At 42.5% G+C, this 18,439-nt stretch overlaps 1 protein-coding gene across 4 annotated transcripts in view; it reads right to left on the minus strand.

Moving 5' to 3' along the window:
- The window catches only part of ST3GAL4 (ST3 beta-galactoside alpha-2,3-sialyltransferase 4), a 177,319-nt gene that overhangs the window by 68,666 nt on the left and 90,214 nt on the right, over positions 1-18,439 (minus strand). For 2 of the 4 annotated variants that reach the window (XM_079955175.1, XM_079955174.1), the window contains 2 exons: positions 9,161-9,287; positions 7,207-7,277 (listed from right to left, as the gene is read on the minus strand). In XM_079955175.1, the coding sequence (XP_079811301.1) occupies positions 7,207-7,245 (39 nt within the window). In that variant the 5' untranslated portion in view covers positions 7,246-7,277; positions 9,161-9,287. Of the gene's footprint in view, positions 1-7,202; positions 7,278-9,160; positions 9,288-18,439 lie in introns of all 4 variants that reach the window. The other 2 variants (XM_079955176.1, XM_079955168.1) reach the window with 1 other exon arrangement.

Here is an 18,439-nt window from a genome sequence, read left to right on the forward strand (position 1 = left end):
TCTCCTTCTAACTCTTTTCTTTTCCTTCTCCTCCTGTGATGAGGCTACATTTTAATATTTTAATGTTCCATTATTTTAATGTTGTATTTTATTTTTGTTTTTAAATTGTAATCATTCATCTTGTTTTTATTATTGTTTGTAAGCCGCTCTGAGCCTGGCCTTGGCTGGGGAGGGCGGGGTATAAATAAATTATTATTATTATTATTATTATTATTATTATTATTATTATTATTACTCAAAGGTGAGGAACCTTTTGTCATCAGTGTAGGGTCCGCTTGGCTGGTTGTGCAGAGGCAAAAATGAGAGGAGCAACGAATGGAAATACTATCTTCATACAGTAGGCTAGTTTCTGCTTACACTCGCACAGTGCTCTCTGCCTTTCATTCATCCAGGCAAGCAAGCAAGAGGCATTGTCAGACTGGAAGGACACATTCCTGCCAGGCAAAAACAGAAACAAAAACCCATTTATGCAAGATGCAAAACAGGGCCAGTCAGAGCTGGGGCCTGGGGAAGGGTCCCAAGGACAAGACAAAGAGTTTGGAATGACATAGTTGGCTCCTGGCTTGAGGTGCCCAACCCCTGTTAAAGCTCATGCATTAGCAGCGTTGGCATTTAAGTATTTGTTTCATTTTAAATATGTGTTTAAAAAAAACAAACAACAGCAGCTTTGGTTCAAGATGAAGGTTAAGGCCGACAATTTCCAGCTGAGCTTCAGTAAATACGGAGCTGGTAAAGTAAAGAACAAACTCCCATGCCACATAAGCAGCCAAGACTTTAGTATGGTCTTAAATGTTACACTCGCTTACAGATTAGACTCCATGCACCCTCACATCTTGGTTGTTCAGCTCAATGAGGGGAGGGGGGACATCTAGGCAGAAATTCTACAGGTGCAACAGCTCTTTTTGTTTTTTTGAACAGTAAATTCACTGAGTTTTTGAGACACTTACAAATTGTAATAATAGCTTCTTTTTTTAAAACAACTCAAAGCAATATATTTGTCTTCAGCACCTTCAACCATCTGTTATCTAAGAACTTTAACAAAAAGCACTGAATTTAGAAGATATTTTCTTAGATTTGTTTTTTTTAAATGATATTTATTACTTTTAAAACTTACAAAATAGGAAAAAAAAAGAGAGAAAAAACAAGGGGGGAAAAACAAAGGAAAAAAAGCAATACAATACACAACCTAACTAAACACATTAAACTAAACAAAACCTTATCCCTAACCCTAACCCTAAACAGAATAAAAAAACAACAATTTAAAAACATACTTCACACCTTTCCCATACTCTATTTTTCATTCCCTTGTTTCATCGACCTCCTCTCACCTCCCTTTTTGTGTTCCACTTCTATTAATTGTTTCAGCAAATCCTTTTCATCTTTCTCTATTTTCTGTCATACTATAAATATCTTAACATATTTTTAACCTTATTTTCCATTAAGACTAGAATACTTATATATGCTTAACTCCTTATAACATTTCTGCTAAGGCCATAAAATTTCATTCCAACATTTTTCTATCACTCCTTAATTTTACAGTATTTCTATAAATAAACTTTAAATTTTCCAATCTTCTTCCACCATCTTTTCTCCCTGGTCTCGGATTCTGCCAGTCCTTTCTGTCAATTCCATGTAGTCCATCAACCTGGAGATCTTATGTCCGAGGCTCTTAACTCTTTTCCAAGTCCCTTCTGCAGGTCTTCTTCATATTCTTTAATGCTAAAGAGCAGGTCTCGGGGAGACTCCAACCTAACAATGCTTTTGTTCCTTCTCGACAGGTCAGCCAAATTTCCATAATTAAAGTTAAGATCCATAAAACATTTCAGAACATGTTTCAAGCTTCCTCCAAATCCAAAGGCCCCCAGAACTTCAATCTCCTCCTGACCCAAGTCCATATCCCAAAAGTCCATTAATCCCTGCATAGAGGGATCTTTCCAACTTTCCATCTTCAATCCAAGCCAGTCTCCGATCCTCAAAATCTGACTTTTTCTAGATTCAATCATAAAAGGCCTCAACTTATAGTCCTCAATTTGCTTCTGTAGGGCTAAGGATCCCACTTGTATTACTTTAGGTTCGACAACAACAGCTTTCTCCTTCTCCTCCACAGTTTGTCCTGCCAGAGTAGATTCCTGTACCAAGTCCTGAGTAATTTCTGTGTTGGTGCTCACTTTTTGACTCAAATTAATCGCTTTTTGTCCCAAGTTGTCAGTTTTAGTAGTCAAATCATTTATCTTCTTATGAAGCTGTTCCAGCGAATAGCTTATCTTACATAATGCGGTCACTATGGCTTCTCCTGTCAACATTTTTAAATGGTCCAAGGTCAATCCCTGGTTCCCACAATTTCTTATCCTGCAGCTGGAGATTCCTCAGTTACACTCCTGTAACAGTTTCAAAAGCTCCCTCTAGAGGGGAACAGTCTCCACTTGTATCAATCCTTTCAAGCACAACTCAAGCAATAAAGTTAGTTTCAATTTTCAATTACTTTTCCTCCTTTTTAAACACAGAAGGGGACAATGGAAACAGTATCTTTCTCTCATTCAGCTAGCTGTCAAATACGTTCTGTTCACAGTCAATGAACTCTCCCAAAACGTCCTTTTTTTTTTTTTTTTTTGGCAGCCCGTTTCCAGGTTCAGAGCAGTGGTAATTTGATTTTTCACTCTCTCCTGCAGGCTCACTAGGTCCAAAATTTTCCCCCTCTTCTCCTGCTTCCAAGGGGGGTTTGATAGTTTTAACCGATGGAAATTTAATCCTTTGCCAAAGGCTTTCCAAGACTTTAGCTTGTAACGTCTTTGCTCGAATCTATTTACAAAAGAGGAAGGCGGACTTCCTGTTTAAAACCTTCCCGTTTCGGTGCCAAATTAAGGTATTTAAAGATACCTTTTCCGTTCTACTCATGGGTTGTTGTTTAAAGTCCAATTGTCCACAGGAAAAAGTCAGCGCTCTCTGGCAACAGCAATGCGGCTTCACTCCATGAAAGAAGCAGTCGATTCAAAGCACCGCACCGCTCACCCCATGTCGCTCCAGATCCCCAAAACAGGGTTTCCCCGCGAGTAGGGGAGGCGCAAAAGGTGCCAGCCGAATCCCAGGTTCACAAGTTTCTTCCGCCTGTGATTTCAGTGGGTCTCCGCCTTTGCCGTGGTGGTTCAGACCCTACTTTCCACAAAGCAAGTTCCTCCCGATCGGAGGAGCTCCGCTATTGCCGGAGGCGCCAACCCGGAAGCCGATATTTTCATAGATTTGCAAGCAAGCTTGAGTTAGGAAGAGAATTCTAGAGTCCCACTGCCCTCCTGAAATTAATTTAATCTTTATTTGCTACTTGCGCCACTTGCCTGGAGGTAACATAGAAGGGGGAATGAAAAGCCACTTCAACCAACAAGACAAAAGATGCCCATAGAGACTGCAGGTTTGGGGTTGGGGGTTCCTCATCACATGCATGAACCTTTGCTATTCACTCTCAAGAAGCATTAATTTGAGCTGACAGACCCTTTACTTCCTGTCCTGTGTCCAATGTATTGAAAATGGGTGTGCGCATACCTGTTAACGCCTTTTGATGACAGCTGTGTCTACTTTCATGGGTGGATTTTCAAGCAGTGTAACATTGCAGAGCATGTGAACCAAGAAAAGCTCTGCCACCAAATTACCAAGAAAGATGCACACATGCAGCAACTGAATCTCCTCAAGAGCCAAGGCAAAGCCATTCTTCTGATTCACACTGTAAACACCTTTTCATATGGCTAAGCCAACTTCTGCTTTGAGGACCTATCTTGCTGACAAGTGCCTTTTTTAAACATGCACTTCTGGCATTCAACAGCCACACCTGTACCAAAGTCCTCTGACTCTAACGCCCTCAAGAAAAGAGCATGTTCACATATGCAAATGGCTTAGCTTGAATACACCCAGAATATCTTATCTAGCAGTGCTATAAAAGCTTTTAATTACTTCCCTCTCATATCAGGGTGGAGTACAGAAATACAGTGGACGCTTGGGTTGTGAACGTGATCCGTGCAGGAAGCACGTCTGCAACCCGCAGTACTGCATCTGCGCACGCATGTGTTGCAATTCGGCGCTTCTGCACATGCGCAAAGCACGATTCAGCGCTTCTGCACATGCGCGACCATCAAAACCCGGAAGTAACCCGTTCCAGTACTTCTGGGTTTTGGCGCGTCCGTAACCTGAAAAAACACAACCTGAAGCATCTGTAGCCCGAGGTATAACTGTATAAGAACACAATAAAGCAGCATTAAAAAAAAAACTGTACAGGGCTGTCAGCATAAAAAAGTATTTAAAACTATGCAATATATGTAAGTTTAGGTGCTAATACCACAACTAATAATGCCCTACACCCAGTACCGGATTTACAAGCTAAACAAGCTATAGCTTAGGGCCCCACTCTATTGGGGGTCCCCAAAAAAATTAAAGGGGGAAAAACCTTGAAGTACATTTCCAAAATATAAGATAAAAAACAAATAAAATAAAACCTACATACAGTGTTTTGTGTTGTGTAGGCTCCTATTTTGTTATGTGCAAATAGCTTTAGATACCTATTAGGTCCATAAATTACCATATAGCATATATTCAACACAAAAAAACAGCGTCAATTTGTTGTTGACAAAGGACAGCTGGACATATAAAGGGCCCCATTACCTTCAGTAGCTTAGGGCCTCATCAAACCTAAATCAGCTGCAATTTTGCTCAGATGTTTCACACCGAGCCATCAAAAGAGTCACTAGGAGAGGACAGGGAGGAAACGAGCTACATTGGTGCCACTTATTTGGCAGAAGGAAAATTAAATATGCCTATTCTTGGACTACATCTGAAAATACTTGGGATAAGCAGCAGCACCTAGTTCAAGACTCATAACATTACTAATTTTTTTAAAAAAGTTAGTTTTTTATTTTCTTGTTACAAAATCGTACACACATAAATAATACATGACCAAAAAAAACGGGTCACGGGTGGGGTAAAATACTAATAACTAACAAAATTTTGTGTTTTCAATGCATCCATAAACATGCACCAAACGAAGGAATAAAAGTGTGTTTACTTTTTACCAACATGTTAGCTAAAAGGTGTTAAGTGGTAACAAAATAATCATTAAGTGATCGTTAATAAGGGTCATCGTTCCAACAGCAATATGTACCCATTACCATGCAATAAAGAAACCAAAAGGTATCATACGCCAAGTCAACATTGAATAGGTGGATGTTTCAAGGATCTACATCACTACGACACACTTTCTAGGAATGCTAATTCTGTGGTAAAAGCTCTGAAGCGATAACAATCACATGTTGGAAGCTCTTGTTATTGGGTTCCAAATACAACCCTAGTACAGATGTAAACACTAATAATCCCCTAAGAAGAGTTAGGAGATTGGGAGCGTAAACCAGACTCACGCAGATCTCCATTCTCTTACCTGTGCTAATTCCACCTTCTCTCGTTAGGGTTAATTATGGTGCAGCATTACCTGAATGGGCACTAACCATGGTTAGTGCAAGCCAGCAGCTTTGAACTCAGGTTTCAACCACTGGTTTAAAAGCCAACAATCCTAAATATTGCTGTAGATACACCATAAATACTAACTCCAGCAGCAAGCTCCCTATTTCCTAACCATCATTGCCTGAGTCTGCAACAAGCTTCCAGCCTCATGACTATGGGAATGTCTGTATCAAGAGGTCAGAGCTTCAAGGCTACCTATTTCTAAGCACAAAACCTTTGTTTGCAAGTGTAAGTTGTGAATAAAGTTCTAATATTCTTACATTTAAACCCAGGACATTCCACAAACATTTTTTTCTTGCAACACATGCTAATAATACTTTATTTATTTATATCCCACCCTTCCTCCCAAATGGCAAACACACAGGTGATAAAACAGTCAAAACATTTTAAAACAGTGCCAATACAGACTGGGAATGATCTCTACTTTAAAATGCTTGCTGAAAGAGGAAGGTCTTCATTAGGTGCTGAAAAAACAACTGAGATGGTGCCTATCTAATCTTTAACAGGAGTATCAGACATATACTTTTAAAAGTACTCTAAAATGAAGTTTAATCTGTTTTTAAAATCCAATGATGTGAATGCTAAACTTAGGGATGTGAAGATACCTGAATAATCACTGACTACTTTAAAAAGACAACAACTGGTACAATAGAGAAGAGAAGAGACCAAGTTTCTGGTTTAGAAATCACTTCTGCTATGAACTCAGTACGTAGCCTTAAGCAAGCTGCTCTTTCCTCTTCCAGCCTCAATCCCTCAACCTGTAAAATGGGCACAGTAAGGGATAAACTCTGTAAAACAGCTGAGATGTGAGATTTGATCTCCTGGGTCTCTTTTAATTTTGGCAAATATCAGCTTCCAAGAGTAGGCGGAGGGAATCCCCATCCCCATTAATATTTGCCATAGTGTGGGAAGCCTCTATGTACGCAGCCAGCATATGTACATTTCTCTAGCAGGGAGAAGAAGGACAGAGTGGGACTCCTTTGCCATCAACCTGGCTCCAAATTAAGAAAGAAAGGACACAACATTCATGGTCTTCTGCTTTCTAATGTTCAAGCTGTGAATGCTGGTCTTTAAGTAGTGAAAACAGCATCACCCACCAACCAAGTGGAAGGTATGAGCACACTTGATGAAAACCCCAAGGCTTGCAGGGTGGGGGAGACTCTTAAGGGGGGGACCCAAAACACAACCCCCCCGATGGGTTGGTTGTTGGGGAGGGGATTAGAATGGAGTTGAATGGAATCCTGAACAGGAGCTGTATATGCACCATACATCTAGGGCACGCTTAAATTGCTTCCCCCAAAGAATCCTGGGAACTGTTGTTCACCACTTACAGAGTTACAAATCCCAGCACCCTTAACAAACTACAGTTCCCAGAATTCTTTAGGGGGTGGGGAGTCATGTCCTATAAATGTAGGACACTTTTATTGCAGTTCCCACTTAGTACATGGTAATTCCAAACAGGGTCCCAACTGGCGTTAAGAAACCTGGCTATATTTGCAATGGAGAGACACTTGGTTATCACCTCAGTACAGCGAAATATATGACACAAAGGTGAATTGTGATCTGCTTCCAAAGCACACTACAGGCCCATCGTAGAGAGAAATAAATTTGGGAGAGAAAAACACATTGCTGTTCATTTCACATGCCTCCATAATTCCTAATAATCATCGAGCTACTATATAATGCATCTTTAAAACTTTACTTACTTACAGTCCTTTCCTTCCCAAACCAAGACAGCATCACCTCCATGGGCTGGGAATCTACAATCCCATTTTTTTTGTCTGTGGAAAAATGAAAATGAAATGAATGCAAATGAATTGGGCGGGCAGTAAAATAAGGTAAATAAATGCACTGGGCAGTTGAGTGTTGCTTTAGGAATCTGCCTTATACTGAGTCAGAACCATTGGGCAATCTAGCTCAGCATGTCCTACACTGGCTGGCAGCAGCTCTCCAGGGTTTCAAGCAGGAGTCTGTCTCCCAGTACTACTGGGAGATGCCAGGGATTGAACCTACAACCTTCTGCATGCAAGTCAAATGTTCTACCACTAAGCTCCGTCCCTTAGCACAGTACACATTCAAGCTGAGGTTGAATTTACATAAACGTTTCAATAAGTCTTGGCGTTTGATGGCTTTTGGGGGGTTGCGACTGGACACAAGGAGAAGCACCCCTTCATAGAAATGGGTTTAAACAAGTGGGGAGGAGGCAGAAGGGACAGGAAACACAAAGGAATCTGTGTTCTTGTTTCTTCTTTTGTTTAAAACATTCCCAGAGAGGCTCCAGAAATGGAGACGGAACATGAATCTCACCACAGGTAGAAGAGTTTCTCATGGGTTAAGTCACAAATCTGGATAAAAGACAAAAGGATAGGTAACTGCTTGCCCAGACAGCCAGTTGCAATTCAACCCATGTTTTGTGATAACTCATACCCTGCCATGCTAAAAAGCTTGTGGGAACTGGTCTCAGCGTGCCACAAAAAAATGAGAGAAGAGGGGGAAAGTGGGATGCTTATGGAATTTGCACCTACCAGATTCTGACCTGGATTGAGAAGTTCTGCCACACTGCATAAGTTTACCAGAGCAGAGCTCAAGATGCCAGATTCCATAATTGTTGTAAGACCATGAGAAGAACCCACTGGATCAGGTGAATGACCCCTCTTATCCAGCATCCTGTTCTCACAGTGGCTCAACAGATGCTCACGAGAAGCCCAAAAGCAGTACCTGAGAGCATCAGCTCTCTAAGCATTAGAATTCTGGGGCATCCTGCCTCTGACAGTGGATGTGGAAAACAGCCATCCTTGCTAGTAGCCCTTGATAGCCTGTAGACTGCACCCCAATAACTACTGTCGGTGTAGCACATTTTAAAGTATCAGCTTTGATGACAACCTCTTCTTCAACCATTCCCTCTGAGGCCACTGTGCAATTAGCTGCAAAGACTGCATAAAGGATTTCTTTGCATTGTAAACAGGAATGTTTACATCCTGATAAGGCACTAAAACTCTACATAGCTGCAATCCTATCAGTCATCACTTGGCCTGGCCTCTGGAACAAGGGTTATGGTGGTTTTAATCAGAGAATCGCAGCTTTTGTTATACTTTGGCCTGCATGGTTGACTGAGGGGGTGAAAATACCGTATTTTTTGCTCTATAAGACTCACTTTTTCCCTCCTAAAAAGTAAGGGGAAATGTGTGTGCGTCTTATGGAGCGAATGCAGGCTGCGCAGCTATCCCAGAAGCCAGAACAGCAAGAGGGATTGCTGCTTTCAATGCGCAGCGATCCCTCTTGCTGTTCTGGCTTCTGAGATTCAGAACATTTTTTTTCTTGTTTTCCTCCTCCAAAAACCAGGTGCGTCTTGTGGTCTGATGCGTCTTATAGAGCGAAAAATACGGGTAGCTTCTACTAGATGAACCAAGTAAGCAGTCAATGTCTACATATATCTAGGTAGCCTAGTGAGTCTCCCTGTCTATTCCTACCAATTCCAACTCAAAGAGCCACGGTGAAACCTTTCTCTCTGCAAGGTTTTCCTGCCAACACCCTAGTAGACATCGTCCAGATGAGGCAGGCAGGCAGACAACATTTAATAAAGCATTATCCTGATGGCGCCAATGCAGTTGTCATTGGAAAGAAGTCCATTCATTCCAGTAACTACCAACCATGCTCTGCTTACGCCTCCTTGCACACTATGCAATGCAGTGGTGTCAAGCAGCTGCAGGACTCCTGATTTCTCCTTCCAGCTGGGCTAGTGGGAAACTTTGGGCAAGATAATGAGACTCTCTGTGCCTCAGGTTCCCCATCTGTAAAAGAGAAACAATAACAATGCTATGTACTTCAAAGGGATGCTGCAAGGCTTTATTATGTAGTTGCTTCCAACATCATTAGGAGGAAGCCGTATTTTCACATACTTGGGTGGCTATTACTTTCACTGCATACTTTAGAGTACATTAAACAGAAAGCAAATAAGATCTGCTTATCGCATGGGCACAAATCAGCTTTCATAAGGAGAAGAGGGGGAGAGTCAGCCTAGACTAATAACAGTGACACACCGACTGGGATTGCCACCCTTTCCAACGGGTCCTGCTCCATCCTGTTCCTTCAATAGCAGCCTGAGAATATTGTAGCTAAAACAGGACTACCGGGGGGGGGGTGTGTGTGTGTGGAATATCAACATGCTAAAGGGAACTCCAAGGTTTGCAGAAGCATTAAAAAAGTGTTTAGAAAGACATACCTGAGGTGCAAAATAATAATTTAAAAGATTAAATAATTGTTATTATTTTATAGTCCAATGAGGAAGGGGCATGTTCAATAACTACAAAATGTTAAGTGTGAACTGGTGAAAAGAAAAATGGAAAAGGGAGGTAGGAGAAGGAATGGAAAGGAAAGGAGCATGTCCGCTTCCACAGGACCATGTGTCTTCTATCTATTTTCTTGGGGGGGGGGGGTATTTGTAGATTTTCAGGTGGCCAGCCAATTTGAAGAATTTTAAAGCAAGAATGCCAAGAGTGGCCCCCCTCAAAAAACCTTATTTAACAACAACAGCAAAGCCTTACCACAACTTCAAACATAGCTCGGCATTATTTCTAAACTGAGATAGGCAACAGTCCACCTTAACTATGACTAGTTGATTCAAGCCATAGGTTATAAACCTGGCTTGTCTGAACTAACCATAGTTTATGATAAACCACAGTTTAGGATCCAGGCATAACACTAAACTGTGGTTAGTTGAAATTGGTAGCAAAAGTTTCTGATCTCCTTGCAGCCATGGCAGAGAGGGAACATACCAGAACAAGCATAAGAAACACACTAAAACCATAAGCTCGTGCTGCTTTAATTCTGTCAAAGAGACCAAGGCGGAATGCCTGGTTTTGTTGGTTTTAAATGTTGTTTTAAAGGCGGAGGTATCGTTTTCATTTGTTTTTAAAGTTGTCAGTTACCTCAGAAGCTTTTAAGCAGAAAGGTGGATAGATTTAAAAACAACAAGGCTACCAACAATGTTTCCAGATTCCTGAAAGAAGAGTCCTGCTCTCCCTCATGTCTGCTGCTGAAGTTTACCCACAAGAACCTGCCAAAGTTTTATAATCTCTCTCCAACACCTTCTGAAGCGGGTGGTGGCAGGAGAAAGGGCCTTTTTCTGCTGCGGTGCGCCAGTTGTGGAACATTTTCCCCAAGGAGCCTTGCTAGGTACCACTCCCAGTTTTGTTCCAGGGCCAGCCAGCGAAGTCCTCCTTCCTCACCCAGGCCTGATCAACTTTTTGGTCTCCTTACAATTTTGCTCTGACCCTGTGCCACACTGCTGTAGCTATTAGTTGATGTTTATAAAAACGTCAACTATTCTGAAAGTCCCCGGGTTTAAGAGCAGGAGAACAAGGATGTGTGATAAGTAGCTCCCTCACTGCCCAGTGAATCACCGAGCTGCAACCAAAGAAAACAAGCACGCTCTCTCCAAATCCTGAGGAGAGAAGTGACACGGCTTCATGCCGAAATGCCTTTGGCGGGTTCTGCTAAGGTTCGCTGCATCAAAGGCAGTCAGCCAAAGCAATCTCAAGAGCACAGCAGGGCTCGACGGAATGTCAGGACACAGAACGGCTCATTGCCCCAGCCGCACTCTCGCTTTGTGCAAACTGCATGCTAAGTCCTACTCAGTTTAAAAGAGGCTCAGGTGGATCCTGACACCCTAATAAGTCACCGAATTATAATGCCGGGTCACAACGAGAGGCAGCTGGCCGGTGACCTCCAGCCCAAATAAAGTGTTTAGGTAGTGTAACGGCCCAAAGGGAATATATCCCTTCATTTTACATTCATTCTATCTGGGCTTGCTGTTTCTATGTCTATTGAGTTACTGAAGATATTTTACATTTATTTTTATCTACTTGTACGCTCTGTGAAAACCTGGCAGGGTTAAAAACTGAGATATGAAAGCCAGGAGCTAAATGGCACCTTAAACCGAGGTTATGGGTGCAACAATGAAATGTATAGGGGCACTTTTTTATAACAAGAATACAAACCTGAAAATGAATGAGCTGCAGCTAAAATATTATGTTCATTTTTCACATGGGGTGGTAGTCCTTCCCCTGTCCACCCCTCTAATATTCTTAAGGGGGCCTCTTCTCCAGTCTTCAGAGAGTAGCTGGAAGTGGGGAGGCAGAAAAAGGTCTGCCTTTCCTTCCACTCTGCAGTTTTAATCTGAAATCTTAAGCGCAGTATTGTGTCCAGAGCTCAGAAGCTGCTCGCACTAATGAAATTCCCTGTCGCAAAATGCACCTAGAACATGGGTAGGCAAACTAGGGCCCGGGGGCCGGATCTGGCCCAATCACCTCTAAATCCGGCCTGCGGACGGTCCGGGAATCAGCGTGTTTTTATATGAGTAGAATGTGTGCTTTTATTTAAAAGGCATCTCTGGGTTATTTGTGGGGAATAGGAATTCATTCATTCCCCCCCCCCCAAAAAAAAATATAGTCCGGCCCCCAACAAGGTCTGAGGGACAGTGGACCGGCCCCTTGCTGAAAAAATTTGCTGACCCCTGACCTAGAACAATGGGAGTTTCGAACACTGAAACCTGGGCATAGGGTTTGAAACAAATACAGATGTTTGAAACAAATACAAATTAGATAGATAGATAGATAGATAGATAGATAGATAGATAGATAGATAGATAGATATAATAATAATAATAATAATAATAATAATAATAATAATTTATTATTTGTACCCCGCCCATCTGGCTGGGTTTCCCCAGCCACTCTGGGCGGCTTCCAACAGAGATGAAAAATACACTAGATAGATAGATAGATAGATAGATAGATAGATAGATGATAGATAGATAGATAGATAGATAGATGATAGATAGATAGATAGATAGATAGATAGATAGATGATAGATGATAGATAGATAGATGATAGATAGATGGATGATAGATAGATGATAGATAGATAGATAGATAGATAGATGATAGATAGATAGATAGATAGATGATAGATAGATAGATAGATAGATAGATAGATAGATAGATGATAGATAGATAGATAGATAGATAGATAGATAGATAGATAGATAGATAGATAGATATAGGTAAAAATGTACAACTGCCTCTGAGGAACAATTTCAATACAGCTGAGAAGCAGAGGGAGCCTTAGCTATCAATTCCTAAGAACAACTGGCCCTCTAATCTGTCTAAACCCCATCTATCTGTTTGAATCTGTGTCTAGTACATGATCACTGCTCATGTTAACTAGGATTTCCACTTTTATTTTCTGTTTTATATTTTTACGATGTTTACCAATTCTGAACGGCACTTTATGAGTTGGCGTCCCCACATACATCTGTTTTCCCGAGAGTTAACAAGTGATTCTGTGCCAAAGTACTATTGAAGTTTATATTTGTGTGGACTACATGTTGGAAGAAGACTGGAGGGATGTAACGAGGTTTCTCCGCTTTCCCACTATGGGCTGTCTAGGGTGGCACATTGCTGAAATGTCTAGACATAAATGTTATGATCCAACAAAATCTCTGACCCAAGAGGTTCACGCTTAGCAATGCTATGGTGTGCCATAATATTTATTCTTAAATATTTATTTCCCAGTAGTTAGAGACTGCAGGGATGAATAGCTTTCAAAGAGTTTTATATGATGTTCTCTATGTAGGGTCATCACAACAGCTTGAAACTGCTCACTAATGTGCTGTATTATAGTTTTTTGTTGTGTATCTTATGAGGAAGGAGGAGGAGGAGAATGGTCTAAAAGGCTTTCCCAACCAGATGTTGTCAGACTATTAACTGCCATCCTCCCTTAATACAGTCGTAACTTGGAAGTCAAACGGAATCCGTTTTGGAAGTCCGTTTGACTTCCAAAACGTTGGGAAATCAAAGTGCGGCTTCTGATTGGCTGTAGGAAGCTCCTGCAGCCAATTGGAAGCCGCGGAAGCCCCGTCGGATGTTCGGCTTCCAAAAATAGTTTGCAAACCGGAACAATCACTTCCAGGCTTGTGGCGTTCTGGAGCCAAAACGTTTGAGAACTAAGCTGTTCAAAAACCAAGGTAGGACTGTATTGGTCATGCTGGCTGGAGCTCATGTAAAGTTGGGAGTCCAGCAACATCTGGGGGGGAGGCACCATGTTGGCTACCCCTAGTCTAGACCAATCCTATACAAGGTCACAGTTAAGAGACAACCTAAGGCATCCCGCAACACAGTGCAGAAAGCTCCAAGCTGTTCAGCCCTGTACTTCTTGCATCTATAGAATTTCCTTCCTAAATCCTTGTTACATTAATTTTGTTGCATAGGAGTGTGCTGGGATTAGAAGGAATCTTACATTTGCTCCAATCACTGTGCAGCTATTGTAGGCAGTCCCACCTCCCTCTCCAGCCCAGACCACTGAAGTGCTCAATCTGTCCAATTAGGCGGCAGCAGCATGTGCTAGGAAAAGCTATCACTAAGCTAAACACAATACAGTACACTTGCTAAGGAACACTCTGCTCTGTCTTTCTCCAGTAGAGGTCACTAATGCATATAATAGCATGTGTAAACTAAAGTCATCTTCATCTAAAATACAGGTCTCCCTAGACTCTACTTAGCACAGTCTGTTTTGTCTAACTAACTGATAACAGGGTAGCCAGATTAAGCTGATTTGCTCTTTTCTTCTCCCCTCCCCCCCCCGTTTTTTTTTTTGGGGGGGGGGCTGGGAAGTAGCAGCATGGGTAGTGCACCCAGAGATTTTGACCTTCCTGGTCCTTCCTGCAGCCTGGTTTCCAAAACTTAAAATTCTGCACACAGTCGCCAACACTGACAAATCCTCAGGCCACCTGCCCAGCTTCTGGTACGAAGGAGAGGTGCAACAGAATTCTGCAAATGCTTTAAGTAGGAAAGACTCTGAGATGGAAGCTGATCTGCCAGGAGCAGAAATTGGAAACACGATGCAACATCGCTGTTGTTGCTTTCAAAAAAGAAAACTCTGCATGAACCAACACAATTAAAAATAGAATTCAAACTGAAGGGCGGGGGAACCAATTAAAAAAACAACAACAAATTAAGACAAGGCGGGGAATAGCATCCTGTTGCAGATGTCAATTCACTGAACTGTGAAATGTGTTCTATTTTGTTACACGGCTGGTTTAGAAAACAAAAAACTGAGAAATAACTAGTGTACTAGGCTAGAAGACAGCTTCAGACAAGAACCAGAGTTAAGATTATTCACCTTGAATCAATGTAAGGGGTCTGAGAATTAAGGATTACACATCCTTACAAATGATGACAAGGAGAAAAAGCAGAAAATGCCAAAAAGTTACAATGCACCAGATATGATTTATTGTATTTTCATCATGGAAGGCAAGGCATTTTACTCACAGCATAAGGATCTAGGGGAGTTCCCTTTCTGGACAGTGACAAAACTCCTATTTGCCCTTTGATTCAGAAGCAAGATAATTGCATACCTTCAGACTACGACCACATTCACAACATACATTTAAAGTGCTATCATGTCACTTTAAACAGCCATGGCTTTCTCCAAAGAGTTCTGGGAGCTGTAGTTTGATGATGGTGCTGAGAATTGTCAGGAGGCCCCTATTCTCCTCCCAGAACTATAATTACTGTACCAGAGTTCCCTGTGAAGAGGGACTGATTGCTAAGCCACTATGTAATAATATTACAGGGGCAATAGGGGTCCCAGCGCTCTGGCTCTGGCTCTGGCCAGAGCAGCGATGTCACGCTGGCCACGTGACCCGGAAGTGTCTCCGGACAGCGCTGGCCCCTGGCCTCTTAAGTGAGATGGGCGCACAACCCCAGAGTCTGTCAAGACTGGCCCGTACGGGCAGGGGTACCTTTACCTTTTTTAACAACTCTCAGCACCCCTAACAAACTACAGCTCCCAGAATTCATTAGAGAAAGCATGATACTGCTATAAATGCATGGTGCTAATGTGGCCTATGGGTTATTTTCGGCTAAACTATCCCACGTGCTGAATGCTTTTTCAATCGCAACGTAACTTCCCCTCCCTCTCTCTCCCTCCCCCACCCCTGCACCACCCAAATGCCCTCTAGGGTTTTTCCCTAACCCTCTGGAGCAGATTTGGGGACAGGGATATGAGAGGGAAGGAAAAGTTCCATTGTGCTCACAGAAGCCATCACGCACACACAATGATTTAGTTGGATGCCGCGTGTGTCCTGGGACCTGGAGCAAACAGCCCTGGGCTACAAGCAAATATATAGGTCTCATCACAATCAGCACATGTAAGGGGCTGGCCTTATTCCACGGACAGAAAAGTACTGCACATAGCGGCGTAGCGTGGGGGTGCCGGGGTGCCATGGCCCCAGGCACACAATTTCTGAGGGGGCACGGACCCCCAGTGCAACACATCGTAGCCAGGTGCTCCTCTCCACCCACCAAGGACCACATCAGCTGACTGGGCTCCCCCAGCAGCGTGGCCCCACTTTGCACCAGTGGAGGCGAGGATGGGGTTGCTCTGGCAGCATCAAGGGCTGGGCTGATGCCCCACCCACTCAGTGCACGTGTGCCTGCCCTAGGCACCAGCAACCAGTGCTATGCTGCTGACTACATGAAAGGACTCTCTTTTCCGCCCTAGGCACCAGCAACCAATGCTATGCTGCCGATTGCATGAAAGGACTCTCTTTTCCTGAGAACCTCCTATTACTGTTTTTTTTTTAATTGCATTGTTATTGCATCTTTTATTTCTTACATATTGTACTCCATAGAATCAAGAAATGTAAGCAAAATATAAAAGAAATTAAAATCAATATGACTATTAAGCATGATGGATGTGAATTCTCCCATCTCCAAGAACAAGGCACCAAGGACCACCTGAACGAACCTCACAGATCACTGTCAGCCAGCAGATCACTGTTTGGGGAGCCCTGCTCTAGGCTATGGAAACTAATGGGCATTATGCAGCATGGCATGGCTCCGAATCATGCAGCAATTATGTTAAAGCTACTTGAAATATACTTTAGCACAGGTCTTTATCGTGCTGCCTCAATTTTAGTTAGGTAATGCCCTGCATTTCTTTGGCTTTCAACAATGCGAAGGTGTTCACATGCACACACCTACTGTAAACATGACACTAGTCCTCTAGTGGCTCATTTTTTGTGCAAACGAAGCGCTGTATTGGCCAAGGTACAATGTAATGTCCCTTATCAATAGCCCCGCATGGCCCAAACCAAACAGACCCACAGGCATGCAGGAATCAAGTAAACAAGTACATCCACAAACGAAAGAGTCCTATTTCAAAAGAAATTGCTCAATGTTTGACTAGATATTGGCAGACTGAACTGGCTTTGAACACCACTTTGAGTACTCTTAAGCCCTATCCAACTATGAGCTTCTTGACATTGCAACATGGTGCCCTCATATCCCCTTGGTGCTTCCCAAGGTCCCCTGACCCTCCCATTATTTATTTAGTTTTAATGAGGTTGTTGGGGTTTTCTTCTTTTTTTGTTTTGCTTTTTGCAAACAGGGTTTTCCTGTTTTTTCAGGGTGAGGTGTGCCGACTTCTTTTGGTCTCTGCTTTGTTTGTTGTGGGCAGGATATGAACATCAACCGTTTTCTTCAATGAAAGGGGCGTTTTGTGTCACATGTCTCAGATTTCCAAGTGTGCCCCAGGCTCAAAAAGTTGGGTGATGCCAGATCTATCCTTTACAAATTGTACAACAGATATTCAGCAGTACCTCAGGTTACAAACGCTTCAGGTTACAAATGCTTCAGGTTACAGACTCTGCTAACCTGGAAGTAGTACCTTGGGTTAAGAACCTTGCTTCAGGATGAGAACAGAAATCGTGTGATGGCAGCGGGAGGCCCCATTAGCTAAAGTGGTACCTCAGGTTAAGAACAATTTAAGGTTAAGAACAGACCTCCGGAACAAATTAAGTTCTTAACCAGAGGTACCACTGTAACTTAATTCTTCATGGTTGGCCTTTCTCCAGTTGGGGTGGAACTCACTACTGGTGCCTTCCAGATGTTTTGGACAACTCCCATCAGGTCCTGACAGCATGGCCACAAACAACCGGTAAAAAAGGAGGAAGAGGGCAGTAACTCCTGACCTATCCAGGGGCCCCAAGGTCTGAGTAGGCTGACAACTACTGTTTTACATGGATTGCATGCATTCAAAATAAACAGTCCTGCAGGTGAAAAGTCCTCCTTGCTACCAAGAGGTTTGCACCAGCTGTGTTGTTAGTTCAAAAAAAGGGGGGGGGGCATTTGTGGGATCTGTCTCATGTTTTATGATACGTAGTATTACAGAATCCTGGCTGAGCCAGCAAGGCAGTTTTGCTGGCAATTTCTTGCGTTTGTTCAGCTGCTCAAGAACATAATGGACAATATAATTATAACACACACACATGCATACACTATACATCCTGCAGCTGAATACAGCTGCAGCCGAGGAGACAAAATAAATAAATGTATAATGTTTAATAATAAAGTTTCTTTCTTCCTTCTTTGTCCATGACACAAATAACTGGTCTTTTAGCCCAGATACTGACCGGTGGAGGCCCATCTCCATCTCAGAGGCAGGGGTATTTCTCAAAACTTCTACAGTACCTAATCCACTTAACTGGGGCTGCCAGGATTGGACCTCATACCTTCTGCATGTAAAAGAGGTACTCTGCCACAAAGCTACTATGACACCTGTTCCTTCCATGGAGCTAGAGATTTACCATGCCTCTCTATTTCAAAACAAAGGTTTACTAGGGAATAAGATTCATAACCATGTTCAAAGTTGCCGTCATCTGCTTCTCCTCAACACCCCCTCCCCACCCATTTTTTTAATTTTCTTTTTATGTTGTGCATATAAGACCACAAATTGGCACAACTCCACATTGACCAAGGCTAAACGTTTACATATACACAATAGCAAAAAGATGAGCAAAAAGAAAGGAATTCGCCAAGGTTAAAGTTGTGGTTGGCAAGTTTAACTCCTACTTCCCCCCAGAATGTACTAGGCAAAAGGA

The sequence above is a fragment of the Podarcis cretensis genome, assembly GCF_951804945.1.
Source record: "Podarcis cretensis genome assembly, chromosome: 15".
NCBI lineage: Eukaryota > Metazoa > Chordata > Lepidosauria > Squamata > Lacertidae > Podarcis > Podarcis cretensis.